The 15,321-nt window shown below is 41.4% G+C and overlaps 1 protein-coding gene across 1 annotated transcript in view; it reads left to right on the top strand.

Moving 5' to 3' along the window:
- TBX15 (T-box transcription factor 15) overlaps positions 1-15,321 on the top strand; it is a 101,851-nt gene that overhangs the window by 70,534 nt on the left and 15,996 nt on the right. The window contains exons 3-6 of the mRNA XM_083851057.1: positions 3,539-3,640; positions 6,038-6,209; positions 6,637-6,804; positions 10,111-10,175. Of these exons, the coding sequence (XP_083707183.1) occupies positions 3,539-3,640; positions 6,038-6,209; positions 6,637-6,804; positions 10,111-10,175 (507 nt within the window). The remainder of the gene's footprint in view (positions 1-3,538; positions 3,641-6,037; positions 6,210-6,636; positions 6,805-10,110; positions 10,176-15,321) is intronic.

Here is a 15,321-nt window from a genome sequence, read left to right as displayed (position 1 = left end):
GAAACAAGGTAATGTCCTCAAGCCACTGAAGACTAATCCATTATTCCTTTCTTCCCCTCTAAATTGTTCCGCTAGCAAACTCACACCATCAGCTATACAAATGTCTCTCTTTGAAAGCTTTCTGCAGACAATTTTTCTGACAGTTTTATGTCTCTCATAACTCTGGTTAGCTGTGTGCTGGCAGCTTTGGGTGATGTTCTCACTGCCCCCTCAATGAATGCCCTTTTCCAAGGCAGATTCAGTTACTAATAGATCAGAACTTTGCTTCTCTATGGCCTGAAAAGGAAGAGCTATGGGCAGGGTGAATGCTGAGCGTTGACCTCCTCCTTCCCATCCCCTTCTCCAAGTGGTTGTATGTGGTCCAGATGGGAAAGAACAAAATAACTTCTCATGGTTGCATCCCTTGAGTACATTTTTGAAAGACATGTTTGGAGATGTTCACAAACTTTCCCATTTCCTTCCTCCAGGCTATGTCCATACTTTGAGAAACAAAAATGTTGGGAGGAGATGTAAATCTTCTCAGACATTTCACTACTCTTTGCTAAATAGAAGGAAAAATGTCATGATGGTTCCTAGGGAGGCCCCCTAGAAACAGTGGACAAAGATTTATTGTACACTTTTCTGGATTTTTTCATCATGACTTTAATGATATTTAATTCCCTTTTAATGTCCTGCTTCCATTCAACCTACCCTCATTACTTATAGAGACATCTACTTACCAGAGGAGCAGAACATAGTTACATATCAGCATTCAGTATTTTCAGTTTCTCATATCAAAGCTCTGTATCTTCTGGGCAGAAGTAGTGCGATTGAATAATACCGTCCTGTGGGACCTCAGCACAAGGTTTTCTCAGATAAGGACTGAGAAGAAAATAAGGTAGACTTCAGGTTTGAGTAAACAGTTAGTGAAACAACACAGGATTTCTTTCAGTGCTCTACTTTGAGGCTCTTGATTCCTTTTGCACATCACTCAACTCTCTTCCACAGATTTTATTAAGACATTGAAATACTGCATTAGTCACAAATATAATATAGAAGCATAGAATGGTTTCGATTGGAAGGGACCTTAAAGATCACCTAATTCTAATGCCCCTGCCACGGACAGGGTCACCTTCCACTAGACCACGTTGCTCAAAGCCCCATCTAATCTGGCCTTAAGTAGCTCCAGGGATGGGACATCCACAACTTTCCAGGGCAGCCAGTTTTGGTGCCTCACCACACTCATAGTAAAGAATTTCTTCCTAATATCCAATCTAAATCTACCCTCTTTTAGTTTAAAACCATTATCCCTTGTCCTACCACTAAACTTCCTGAGTAAGAGGCCCTCCCCAGCTTTCCTGTAGGCCACCTTTAGGTACTGGAAGGCTGCTATAAAGTCTCTCTGGAGTCTTCTCTAAACCGAACGTCCCCAGCTCTCTCAACCTCCCTTCATAGGAGAGGTGCTCCAGCCCTTTGATCATCTTTGTAGCCCTCCTCTGGACTCTCTCTAATAGGTCCATGTCCTTCTTACGTTGGGGGCCCCAGACCTGAATGCAGTACTCTAGGTGAGGTCTCACAAGAGCAGAACAGAGGGGGAGAATCACCTCCTTCGACCTGCTGGCCACACTTTTGATGCAGCCCAGGATATGGGTTGGCTTTCTGGGCTGCAAGTGCACATTGCCAGTTCGTATTCTGTTTTTCATCCACCAATACCCCCAAGTCCTTATCAGTAGGGTTGTCCTCAATCTACTCATCTCCCAGCCTGTATTTGTGCTTGAGATTACCCCAGCCTAGATGCAGGACCTCACACTTGGCCTTGTTGAACTTCAAGAGCTTTGCTCTCAAGCCTGTCAAGGTCCCTCTGGATGACATCCCTTCCCTCCAGTGTGTCGACTGCACCACACAGCTTGTTGTCATTGACAAACTTGCTGAGGGTGCACTCAATCCCCCTGTCCATGTCACTGACAAAGATGTTAAACAGCACTGGTCCCAATACTTACCCCTGAGGAACACCACTCATTACTGATCTCCACTTGGACATTGAGCTGTTGGCCACAACTCTTTGACTGTGACCAACCAGCCAATTCCTTACCCACTGAGTGGTCCATCCATCAAATCCATGTCTCTCCAATTTAGAGACAGTGGGGACATGGGGTACATGTCAAATGTTTTGCACAAGTCCAGGTAGATAACATTAACTGCACTTCCCCTATCCACCAATGCTGTACCTCCATCATAAGAAGGCCACTAGATTTTTCAGATATGATCTTCCCTTAGTGAAGCCATGTTGGCTATCACCAATCACCTCCTAATTTTCCATGTGCCTTAGCCTAGTTTCCAGGAAGATCTGCTCCATGATCTTGCCAGGTACAGAAGTGAGACTGACTGGCCTGTAATTCCCTAGGTCTTTCATTTTTTTTTTCCTTTTTAAAAATGGGGATTCAATCACAGGAGCCTCACATCAATCATGCTCCCACCGCGTCTCCATAATGTCAATGGGGTCATAGCCCTGCAGGCATGTGTACATCTCTAACTCCTAACACATGACATAAATGATTTACTCGCCATGCTGGTTGAGGAGTATAGAATGGCATCTATATTACTGGCAACCAGAGAATTCTGAAGAAGAAGGAATTATGACATAGCTACATCAATACTGATATATTTTGAGGTTAACATTGTTCTTGGCTATTGTCTTATGAAATAATTGTCTAGCAATACACACCTCTGGAACAGTGACCAATACACAACACAGCTAAACTTGCGCTCAGACAAGAAAAGAAAGGCTGGAAACTAATTTTTTGCTGGTGAAAATTTTCATAACTTACCTATCAAGTGAAAAATCTTAAGACAGAACTGGATCATATGTCACAGAAAAGACAGCACTTACAAAAGATTTTTCACAAAATACTGACTAGACTTCAAGGAAACCACGGTGATAAGGCCGGTGTTTTTGTTAAGTGTGAAATATAGGCCTAATAAGCAGATTCATTTAAGGGATTTTTTTTTTAAGTATCTGTAAGCATAAAAGCAAGAGGATCTTTCAGGATGATGGTTTTGCTTTCTAGCGCTGTCAAAGTCCATACTGAAATGTGATTTTCTCAAAAACACAGAACAAAAATGATCCTGCATTTAGTATGACATGAAAGCATAATTCTAGATAGAAAAGCAGCACTAAGAATGTATATTGCCCATCTGTGTACTGAAATACCTAGAGAGGAGGCCTGACCTGAGGGACAATTTGTGCGGAGTATAACAGAGCTGTCTGCTAGGAGTCAGGAGCAGAGACTGCTCGACTGGGAGTGATTTATTGTAACCCACAGGTTGTTATCCTGCTATTCCTTTTCTTAAATGCAAAAAAAAAAAAAAAAAAGATAAAAAAAAGAAGATACGTAGCACCACCAGCACAATCTTTGCTAAGTACACCAAACCCAGAGGAGTCGTGCCAAGAAGTGGGTTTTGTAAAGTAGTGTGCTCCTGGTGTCAGAGAGGGGTAAGAGCCCCTTCAGATTCTTTATTCACAATTTTCTTCCTTATTTCTACTCTTCTTTTTTTCTAGGAGAATGTTTCCAGCCATGAGAGTGAAAATTACAGGTTTGGATCCCCATCAGCAGTATTATATTGCCATGGATATTGTGCCTGTGGATAACAAGAGATACAGGTAAGCTTTTTAGGTGTAAAGATAGAAACATTGTGATGAATCAGTGTCAATGAAAGCATATGAAAGACATATGCCATTACACACTATTGCAAAAGTATGCTGGAGGACACGCTGTTTGTTTACACCATTAATTGATTTGGCCAGAATTGTAAGACAAAAAAACAGAGGTTTAATATACTCTCTTGCACATTTGGACTGATATCTGAGACTGATACAGCTCTAGGTGGATAAGGAATTGGCTGGTTGGTCACACTCAAAGAGTTGCAGTCAACAGCTTGATGTCTAGGTCTTCATGACCTGTGAAGAGTGGTGATCCAGTGATCCTCGGGGTTCTGTACTGGACCAGTGCTGTTTAACATCTTTGTCAGTGACATGGACAGGGTGATTGAGTGCACTTTCATCAAGTCTGGTGACAACACCATGCTGAGTTGTGTAGTTGACACACTGGAGGGAGGGGATGCCATCCAGAGGGACCTTGACAGGCTTGAGAGGTGGGCTCATGCAAAGCTCTTGAAGTTCAACAAGGCCAAGTGTGAGGTCCTGCATCTAGGCTGGGGTAATCCCAAGAACAAATACAGGCTGAGAGATGAGTAGATTGAGGATAACCCTACTGATAAGGACTTGGGGGTATTGGTGGATGAAAAGCAGAATATGATCTGGCAATGTAATTTAGATTAGATATTAGGAAGAAAGACTTTACTATGAGTGTGGAGAGGCATCGGAACCAGTTGTCCAGAGAAGCTGTGGATGTCCTATCCCTGGAGCTGTTTAAGGCCAGATTGGATGGGGCTTTGAACAACCTGGTCTAGTGGAAAGTGTCCTTGTCTAAGCCAGGGGCCTTGGAACTAGATGATCGTGCTCTGTGGTTTTGAATAGTAATCAGTTTTTAATGGGAAGTTATTAATAACACAATTAACAGTGACTGTCTGAGGGGCTTGGTCACTGGAGTCTGGATCCTCTAAAGCTACCTACCTCAGCAAGAAAGAATGGGCAAGTGGACAGTGAACAAATGGGGGACACCTCAGGTCTAGCCTGAACCGAATTGGGTGATTTTTGTTTTAAAAGCATTTACTGTCCAGCACAGCAGCAACTGGGATTGAAGATCCTGATCTACAGCATGGAGCTGTTGAGAAAACCTCTGGTGAATTGCCACCACTGAACTGAAAGATGGGATGAGGAGATTTTTCTGGTATTAACGGACTCTGCACCATAGAAAATTATGCTGGAAAACTCATGGTGGTCTGCATCCCAGAATACTATCCAGACAGAGGTGTTTTATCTAGACTCATTAAAAGACTCTTGAGAGCAAGTCTTTTCCCCAAATAGTCTTTACTGTACCAAACTTCAGAGATTCAAGAACTATGCCTCAAATGCTAAATATTGCATTTTGCTCTCAGATCATCCAGAGGGTTTCTCAGGAAAGTGATTTTCCTGGGAGGTATCAGGGTGGTACCTGATACCCAGACATTTTTTTTTTTGTCTCTTCCTTTCAGTGTGGTTCAGTGCTAAAGTTGAAAATGTGTATATTGTCTTATTCTTTGTTTCTGTCCTTGTTAGCTTATTCAGCCACATTGAACAAGCTAGCACTGAAAGGCATGGATTTATTTCTTTGCATTTCTTTTGAAAATACAGGAAATGAGTCACTGTTTGTAGGTAAGGACTGAAATAGCTTCACAGAGCTGAGTAGAGACCCAAGGAAGGGCAGCGTAGGGCACGACCTAGAAGTGTTAGCAGGACTGTTTGTGAAATACCTTAAGCTGAAGGAGCCACAGGACAGAAGGAAAAACAAAATCTCCAGAGAAAGCTGTAGGAAAGTAATTTATGGCACATATTGGATGGTGGTTAGGTCAGGAACACAAAAGATCATTTAATTTTTTTTCTCTAATCCTTACTTTTGCAATACTAAATGGAATTTCCTATTTTGTAACATTTTAAATTAGAAATTCTGTTTTATCAGTTGTTGTTGTGGTATCCATAGGATTTTGTCCTGTCTGGATGAACACACGTGTTTTATACACTCTGGCATGGCAGCCAGTGCAGATTTCCAGAAATTACGAGGCATTTATTAATATTTTCAGAGAGGACTTTGTTTACCAGTATTCTCTATCCTCTGGATCAGACAGGGTTAAGGAGTTGAGAAGGCACATGTGGCAGAGTTTTACAGGGAAAATAACTGCAAAGGTGGTTTTAATAAGGAATCAGGTCTGAACAAGTGGCTCAGGGGTAATCTGGCTTTCATTTAGAAGGTAGGAGGTTGCAATAAAACACATTCCCCCCTGACTGCAAATGAGAGCTTGAGGTGTGTGTGGTAAGGTGGCAGGGGAGGAGAAGCCCTAAAATTGTTCCTCTAGTGAGTGAGTGACAACTTTCCTTAGCCATCACCCCTTTTTCTTTTAGGTATGTGTACCACAGCTCCAAGTGGATGGTGGCTGGCAATGCTGACTCCCCAGTGCCCCCGAGGGTTTACATCCACCCTGACTCGCTGGCTTCTGGAGACACCTGGATGAGGCAGGTGGTCAGTTTTGACAAACTCAAGCTGACCAACAATGAACTTGATGATCAAGGCCATGTAAGTTAGAAGCTAATGTTAGCACCTCCTGCCCCAGCCTCACTCATCTCAGACTGAGAAGGGTGCTGCTCTTGCTGTAATGCTCCTCTGGCCTGATGGCCACACATAGCTGTAGCTACTCTCCATGGCTGAGCTTTTTTCCCTATTTCAGTGCTTTTCTTTAAAATGTTGCTTGGCCCTCTAAAGCAGTAGATTCCCTTTCTCTCTCAAATGGTCCGCTTTGACGCAGCATCTGCACATAGCATGAACTTTGTCTCATACGTTCTTGTAAGACAAGAGTAACTTCTTTTGCATTAGCTCTTAATCCTCCCCTGCTTCCTCATACTTCTGGATGTAGTGCAGAAATTTTAGAAAAACAAAAAAACCCAAAAAAGCAAACAAATATCCCACTACCTCTTCTTCCTCCTCTTTTTTTTTGCCCTTTCAGATAATCTTACATTCAATGCATAAGTACCAGCCCCGTGTTCATGTCATCCGAAAGGATTTCAGCAGTGAACTTTCTCCTACAAAGCCAGTTCCTTCAGGAGATGGGGTGAAAACCTTCAACTTCCCAGAGACTGTCTTCACCACTGTGACAGCCTACCAAAATCAACAGGTAAAGTTGTGTGCCTTCAAGCTCCTTTTGTGTTGGGTGTTCATAAAGATATCAGTGTGTTCTTTGTGTTTGTGAGACATTAACTTTTTCTGAGAAATGTAGCTCAAGAAGTGAGTTACATTGTCCACTTCACAAGCCCATTATGTTTTTCTGTACAAAGAGAAAATGTTTGCTATAGAGTAGTCAATAGACATGAAGTATCTAGCCAGAAAACCATCCTGGAGGTAAGGTGACTGATGTTTCTTCTGCAAAATAAGTGTGTGAGAACATTCACAAAGAGGTGCATTGTGTTTGCTTTTCCTTGCTGCTAATTTTCCTTGTGGTACAAACCCCGGTGTCCTGATTGCACTGCAATTTTATGATAGTACTACCAGTCCAGATCCATTATCTCACAGAGAAAAATATTTTATTTTTTATTTTTTTTAAATCAGTGAAGGTAGAAGTTTTAAAGAAGGAGTGTCATCAGTTTGCTGACAAAAAAAGCATTTGAACATAAGCAAGAGCAGTCTATCTATTGCACATTAAATGAAGTTCTCATGCATAATTCAGATTTGATTCAGATCCTGCACAGTTTCCAGTGGAGAGTGTTACTGTTGACTATAGATGTAAGGAAAAGATATTGCCACAGTGGGATCCTATCTGCAGAGGCACTGGCTACTGATCTTTGTGACTGATCTGCCCTTTTTCTTGAACTAGACTTCTTTGCACCCAAAATGTAAATTTAGTCCACGCTAGCATTAGTTTACAGAATTCCCTGTCTATCCTTATCTTATCAAAAGATAATATATCCTTGAGAGGAAAACAATTGTCAGGAAAATGTGAGCATTTGAGATACTAGCAAAGAAAGAAGTTTGGGAAATGGTTTGTGTGGATTACACAAGTTTACTCCCTCTTTTCCTTCAGTGGCCTCTTGAAAGATGTCCTGGTCTTTGAAGGACATGGCCTGCTTCATTGTTTCTGTAGGAATTGTACATATTCAGATATCCACATAATCGCACATACCCTCTGTACGTTTCCCCTAGTCTTCACACCACCTCTGCCATGCCTTGGGCTCAGCGTGCTCCTCTTATCTTGTTTGTGCATACATACTGTCTATCTTATCCTCAGGTGAGAGGTGCTGTGCACTTCCCATTTCTCTTTCCTGCCATCCTCCTCCATATGGGAGGCTATGACAGCATTATAAGGTTTGTGTAAAGGATTTTTTTTCCCAGCCATTTCAAACAAAATCTCAGTTGATGAAGCTTTTTGCTGTGTTAATAATGTAGTGTCCAGTTTGCGCAAGGTATTGTCATGAGGTGGAATGATGGCACAAACCAGCTTAGAAGAAAAATAACTTAGCAAGTCTGCTAGGAAAATACTTCATACAGTTTTCTGCCACAAACTCCACAGGAATCTTGAATCAAAAATAGGGAGGTAAACATTTCTACATGACAGCATCTGAGCTTCTGGAGAATGCCCTCATGAGTTCGGTGAACATCATTGTACTTGATATTCTTGGACAGAGCCATGTCAAGTGAGCTCAGGGCAGATTGTCACATTTAATCAGTGAGTTGTTAGAGTTTATCAGTTAATCAGTTAGAGTTTTTAGTTTGTTGCATATAAGAGAGAGCATACATGCTTATGGTGCTTCTGTGACTGCTTCAACCTACTCCTAATTTTTCTCAGTCCCCTTGAACTGACTTTAGTCAGGATCCAAAATGGAATACATTATTCAAGCAGAAGAAAAAAGTATTTTACTACAATGGGAGGTTTGCTGTCATTGCAGCACTGTGTAATTTTTTGCCCCTCCTCTCCCCTCTCTGATACAAATACTGAGCACTTTTAATTGTAGACCAGACATGGAAAAAGGATAGAGAAAGGAGAAAAAAGGACAGCCTTTTTAAGTCTGTAATTCTTCCCTAATAACCAGACCTAGAAGACAAAATTCACAGGCAAGGGGTAGGATGCTAAAGGAAGAATCTCTGTAAGACACCTTACTGTAAAAAAACACTGACATTTTTTTTTCCAAAATATATTTTGGGGTGGCATTTTTATGACATCAGTAAACGAGATTCAGATAGGTTGGAAAAACTATTTTATTAAAAATCAATTTAAATCCCCTGAATCCACATGCATGTCCTCCAGTGGTTGTAAAACTTTGCCTTACTGGTAGAAGTGTCCCTGGAAACAGTCATAAAATTTTAGCAAATCCACCACAGGGATTCCCTCTGCTGTAACTCCATACTCCACAGAACATATCTGTCTCTGTACACACAAGTCCCTGGACAGCTGCAAAGACAGGCTAGCGGAAATTAAGTTCACAAATTAAGCTTCTGCAAAAATAGGAGCTGCATTCCAGATCTGAGGCTAATATCCAGGAGTAAGGGCTTTATTCTGACAGAAGCAAACCACCTGCAAATCTACTTCAAATCAGTCTGTATCAGACTCGTCCCTTTTGAGCAGTTTCAGCAAAATCACCTCAAATGCAACATGATCTGGGGTGTCTTGGTCCCTTTTCACCCCAGAGACAGAGTATCTGGGATGAGGTGAGGCTGACACAGGGAAGCTGTCATGCTGTAGCAGGTTAAGTAGTGGCTGAGGAAGAGCATGATAGCACAGGCTGCAAGGTCAACATATCAGTACTATTTTCCATTCTTGCCAACATGGAATTTATGTTAAAATACAAAGCAGGAAGGAAGATTCCCCCCCCAAAAAGCACTAAGTCTGGCCATCTTCTTTGTTTAGAGGAGGAAAAAAAATGGTTTCCAGACCAGAAAACTCTTGAAGGGCCACCCAGATGCTGAGCAGAACAGCAGCTGTGCACGTGACCAGGTGGCCAGCTGCTGTCTTTTGGAGGCTGTAGCCTGTGCTTTGCTCGGCCTTTTCTCCTCAGCATTGTTTGAAGGTCCATGAGTGCTTCCAGCTGCTGGGATTTGGGAGTGTTGGGAGTGCTGGGATATTGTAGATATCAGGCAAACCTGAGTAGTATGCCTACTTCCTGAAACCTGTGACTGTTGATGGGTTGTAGCTCCGAGGGTTTTGTCCTAGGTCCCCTGTGCTTCTCCCTCAGGAACAGCTTTTCAGTTCCAGCACCCAGCGGGTTCTCAGAGCCCAGAGCAAAGACAAGTTTTCCGATGTGGCACCACTCCTTTTCTAAATGGATAATCTGCTCATGCGCAATGGAAGGGTGACTTTAACATGAATCTGGTGCAAAAAGTGTGGAAGATGTGCAGGTGGCTTCAGAAAGAGTGGTGATCATCCATAATTTTCATTTGTTGAAGGAAAAAAAAAAAGAGATCTACTAATTTTCTTTTTCTTCCTTTATAGATCACCAGATTAAAAATTGACAGAAACCCTTTTGCTAAAGGTTTCAGAGATTCTGGGAGAAACAGGTAAGGAGAACTTGTGTGTCCTTAATGATCTTCTTTCTTTCCCCTGATTATCATACATGGAATGTACATAAGGCCAGGGAAGGTGTTTTTCAGTACTAAGACAGTTTTACAGGAGCAGGTTGCTATAGACTGGTTCTTAGAAGAACCAGAAGAACTGTTTCACTTTGCCTAACTGTCTAAACAGATACAGGATGTAGTGATGGCTTCCTCAGAAAATACTTTTCAGGTTAGCCAGCTGAACTGATCTGTTTCTCTTCAGAAGTCTCCTCCAGTGCTACTCTTCTCTCTGCCTGGAAGCAGAGGGAAACTTTGTACCTGTATTCCCAAAACCCCAAGAGAATATTTTAGATACTCTTTAAACAACATACCTGTCAAGATAGCATTGCTTTCCTGCTTTACAACATTGTTTTTTTTTCTGTGACCATGTATTTTTGTTGTCAGATATTTAATTAAATGTTCACTTTTACCTCTATATCTTTTCAATAATCGCTACTATTAAGGTTATTTTCTTCTGTATATGTTCTGTTGATTTTTTTTCCTAGCTTAATAATGTATTTATATATGCTCATTTCTATTATTGTCACATTCCTCTGAACTTTCCCATTTGTAGTTTAGAACATCATTAAAATGTTCTTTAGCTTCTCTGATAAGCTATAAATACGTGTATTACTGGTATGGCACTACAGTACACATTATTATAACATTAGGAAAAATGAATGAACTTGTGAAGATACTGTAGTGTTTCTCAGAAATTGTTGTTGTTGTTGTTAATAAAATGAAGAATAGAGGTGGAAAAATGGGGGACCATAGACCGGAAAACAAATAGGTCTCAGGATAATACTGTGCAAAATACGGAAGGCCATAGGAAAGGGGTTCTACTTTTTTTTTTTTTCCTTTATGCATAATGCTGGCTAAAAGGCAGATTTATATGTTAATTTTCACAGGAAATTCCCAACCTTGGAGCACAAATGCTTACTTTATATTAGAAGAAAAAATAACTTTCTGAAAATGACTTTCTCATAGATTTGTGGGATAAAAGGGCAACAATGTTCTAGTGTTAAACCATTTCAGTTTTTCTCTTGTGATGTCAAAGTTTTTCACTTTGTGTTGCTTAATTTTGTCAGGATTTTTATGAAAAGATTAAGTGGAATACCTTAAACATTATTAGAATAATTTGTATTTTAATAACACAATAGTAAAGCAGGAACTTTAATTGAAAAAGCTTTTATATTATTAGAAGACATTATGGTGTTATTAAAAAAAAAAAAAAGGAATAAGAAAGCCCAAACAAAAAGTTTCAGCTTTCTCTGCCGTTCATGACTCCAACAGTGTGCAACAGATCTAAATATTTCAGTTTTACAAATGTTGTGGGCATCCTTTAAATCAGCATGATGAAGCCTTTAAACATTAAATTAATGATGAAATTAGGCATATATGACTACATTACAAGAACACTAGGGTTGTAAAGCAAGGCTCTGAGCACGCAGACCAGAGTGCAAATTGTGTGTACAGCCTTCATTTGCTGTCCCCAGGGGCATTATAATTCAGCCTTTACTTGCATGGTCCTCTTGAGTGCTTTCACCAGGACTGCTACCTCATTCATGATTTGCTATACGAAGCCTTCAGTGAGTGGGCAATTCCCCCCAATCACCCATTTAAATAGTACACTGTCCATGTTCACAAAGAGAATGTCCTACTGACCTAGGCGACTTCCTATGTCAGCCCTCTGTTCTCATCTCAAAGCAGCTATGTGAAAAGACATAACCATCCTTACTTAATCCCTGCCGTATTAGTTCTGATACTTTGGGCACATGTGCCTTTTACGCTGCTCTCCTTCCCTCTGTGGGGGAAGTAGCGTGTGCCCCCTGTACAAGGTCTTCCCTGTGTGCAGATGCAGCTGCACTGGAAGCTGTGCTTAGAAGAGGGATTGATGCAGTTCCAGGTACATGGTGGGCTAGATGAACATGGAAGGCATTAATAAGGTCCTAGCCCAGTGAATTTGGACAGTTTCCTGAAAAGGTTGGGAATTACTGATCTTTGTAGCTCATTGATTTAAGAAAGGGCAGGAAATTGCTACATGGCTGCAGCTGTGGGGAGGGCTCAGTAAGGCTCTCTGCTGATGTAAAGAGGAATTAAAATCTTTAAGGTATTACACATCAAAGAGAGAAGCCTGAGGCTTTCAGAAGAAAAAACAGGCAAAGGTATTTGCAAGCATATATAAGCAGTCAGACGCCTGCCTCACAAGCAGTGGTCTGGCTAAGGCTGCACTGCTGCTGTCAGCTAGCAGAGGACACTGTAACATTCAGCTGCTGCCTTTAAAGAGGACACATGTATGTCGGTGTACACATAGGAGGGAGAAAATCATTAGGATCCAAGCTGCGTGTGGAAAGGCTTCACTAAATGGGATTTTTCTTAGCTATGCTGGATGGTTCCTCTTCCCCTAATGAATTTTTATCTCATCAGAATCACTGGTCAATTACAGTAATCATCAAGATGCTCTGCAGCTTCCTGCATCCTCACAACTTTGGTCAGCTACAGAGCATCAGACTGTAGCTGGAGAAAATCCCACTGAAAGTGTAGGCCTCCTTTGAAAAAGAAACAGGGTAATTTGAGAAAGGGACCATTTGTGAAGAAGGGAAGTGGTGTATATGTCCAGAAGGTTTTCTGTATAAGTTTAAAAAAACAGTGTGGCAGCAGTAGGGGCCACAGAATACCTGAGACTGCTCCAGGGCATCCTATCCCAGCCATATTGGTCTGCTGAAACAGAGCCATGGTTAGAGTTTGCTAGCAAATTAAAAGGAAACGCAAACACTGGGAAAAACAAAGCATGATGAGAGAAGAGGAACTCTTGGGCTATTTCTTCCCTAAGACATTGCCTTTCTTCCTTGTGGTGAGGCTTTTCCATGAAACAGAGAGGGATGATTTTCCTTCACTCGTTTCTTATTCTGATACTGTTTTACTGTCGTTGCCTGATGCAGAAATTATGGGGTCATACTGTTTATAAAACTAATTAAGACTAACAAATGTTGTTCAGCAACTTAGCCATCAGCCTTGGTGGGTTAGGGAGCTAGCCTGTGTGAGAAAGCCTAGTCTCAGTTACCTCTTATTGGATGAGGCATCTGTAAAAGTAAAGCAAGAGACCTGGTCTTGGTGGTGAAAGGATGCCTAGATAAAAGAGATATTTCTTTAAGGGGGCAATGTACTTACAAGCCAGGTATTACTTGTTTGCTTTCCTGAACTTCAAGAGATTGAGAAGCAGTGTTTTTGACATATGGGGATCAGCTAGCCAAATGTTTGGGTAGTGGGGGTGCAGGTTTAATGCCAGAGCCTATTTTTGGAGACTGAGTAAAGTTCATTCGACAGTGGGATGCTTAGGAGAGCTCCTTATCCAGGAGGAAGCCAGAAGGGGCAACAGTCTGAAAACCCAGCAGGGTGATGGAAGAAAAAAAAGTAAGCTGAAGGCAAGCAACAGCGTTTTCCTTTCAGATGTGGGCAGCTGAGGTGAATAAAAGTTTTTTGTGTTGGAAGTGCTTTTAGAGCTTTTGTCTAGGGTAGGAGAGTGAGGAGGATGCTTGGAGCCAACAGTTTGGCTTCCCCACTGAACTATGAAATGATGACCTGAATCCTGCATGCAGCAGGAATGGCAAGGTCGGCCGTATGGGATGGATTATGGAAGTGCACAGATAGCTTGTACATCTTTTTTCATTTTTCAGACAATGGAACTGTTTCATTTATTGCCTATTATTAAAACTTTATAGCACTAAAAATAAATTTAAAAAAATGAACGAAAAAGAGCAAATTTTGGATACCTTTTAAAGGACTGACCTTATTAAAATAAAGCTGGCACTGAGTCCTCTTCTGATACTTTTTTACTTCCTTCATAAAGATGGTGTGAGAAGGGAAGCTTTATGGCCTGATAGACAGTTTGAAGTCAATTTTTCAGTGCAGTTCTTTGGAAGAGAAAGTGGATGCCACATGGATAATGTTCAGCGCGCTTGGTACCAGCAGCTCTCACCAAAGCCCAAAAGAAACTGCTAAGATTGATGCTGAAGAGTTGCAAAAATAGTTGGGTTAAAGTGGTGTGCACTCTCACCCAATAAGTTTTTGTACAGCTGCGCTTTCCTTTGCTGCAAGACTCCATTAAATGGGGTGATAGGTGCATAGCAGGTCAATACATGAGGCTGCTGACTCTTGGATCTTGTCTGATCCATGGAAGAATCTGAAAGTTCAGTACGTATGTGTTCTGCTCAGGTAATATTTCAAAAACACCCACAACACTTCTTCTGCACAAAGGAAAAGATAAAAAAGATAATCTAGTTATAGAGGGGCTTAAATTCATTTGTAGGAGAATTGGACATAACTTTGAGCTGTCACCCACACACTTGGGGTGTTTTGTCATGTGTGTTCAAGATGTACAATCCTGTGCACACTTCTGTGGGAGCAAAGGGCTCTCACTTGGGGAAGGAAGAGTGAAGAGGTGTCTTTAAGCCTGCTGTGGAGTTTGGCGGCCATTCTTCAGATACTGGTGGCTGTAGAGCTGCCCAGAGCATTGCAGGGCAAGCTATGAATCTGGTGAGGCTGGCAGCTACAGAGGGGATGTGGGGGGCCAGTAGCCATATATGTGGCACAGGGGCTGTTTCAGACCTGCTACCCTGGAGGTCCAGGAGTAGGAGATGGGTCCCAGGTGGCATCCCTCTCTTCCCTGACATCCTGTGCAGGAATAGAAAGAGTGGATTCTGATCCTTGAAAGTAGTATATTATTTATCATTTACTCTTTTATCTCTTTTTATTATCTCCTGACTTTTATTTTTTTCATTTTCTTTTAGAAATACAGTTCTCTTCTGAGAACTGTATTGATACAAGGGAAAGCTGTAGACTGAGAGCTAGGAATTTTAAATTTGAGCTGTGAATGATGCAGGCTCCAAGAAGAGGCAGGGGCAATAGCTTATTGTTTCCCTAAGCCACAGCCCATGAGGGGCTTTTTTTTATGGGAAGGGAGCAAAATCATATACCAGAATTATTTAGGCTGAAAAAGACCTTCAAGATAATTAAGTCCAACCATTAACCAGGCCAAGAAGTTTAATGGTGTTTGTATCTATTGTTTGTACCTATACCCAAAAGAGAAAGGTGTATTTATATCTCCATC

The sequence above is a fragment of the Anser anser genome, assembly GCF_964211835.1.
Source record: "Anser anser genome assembly, chromosome: 1".
Classification (NCBI taxonomy): Eukaryota; Metazoa; Chordata; class Aves; order Anseriformes; family Anatidae; genus Anser; species Anser anser.
Note: the sequence above shows the minus strand (reverse complement) of the source record. Positions and strands in the feature narration are given on the sequence as shown.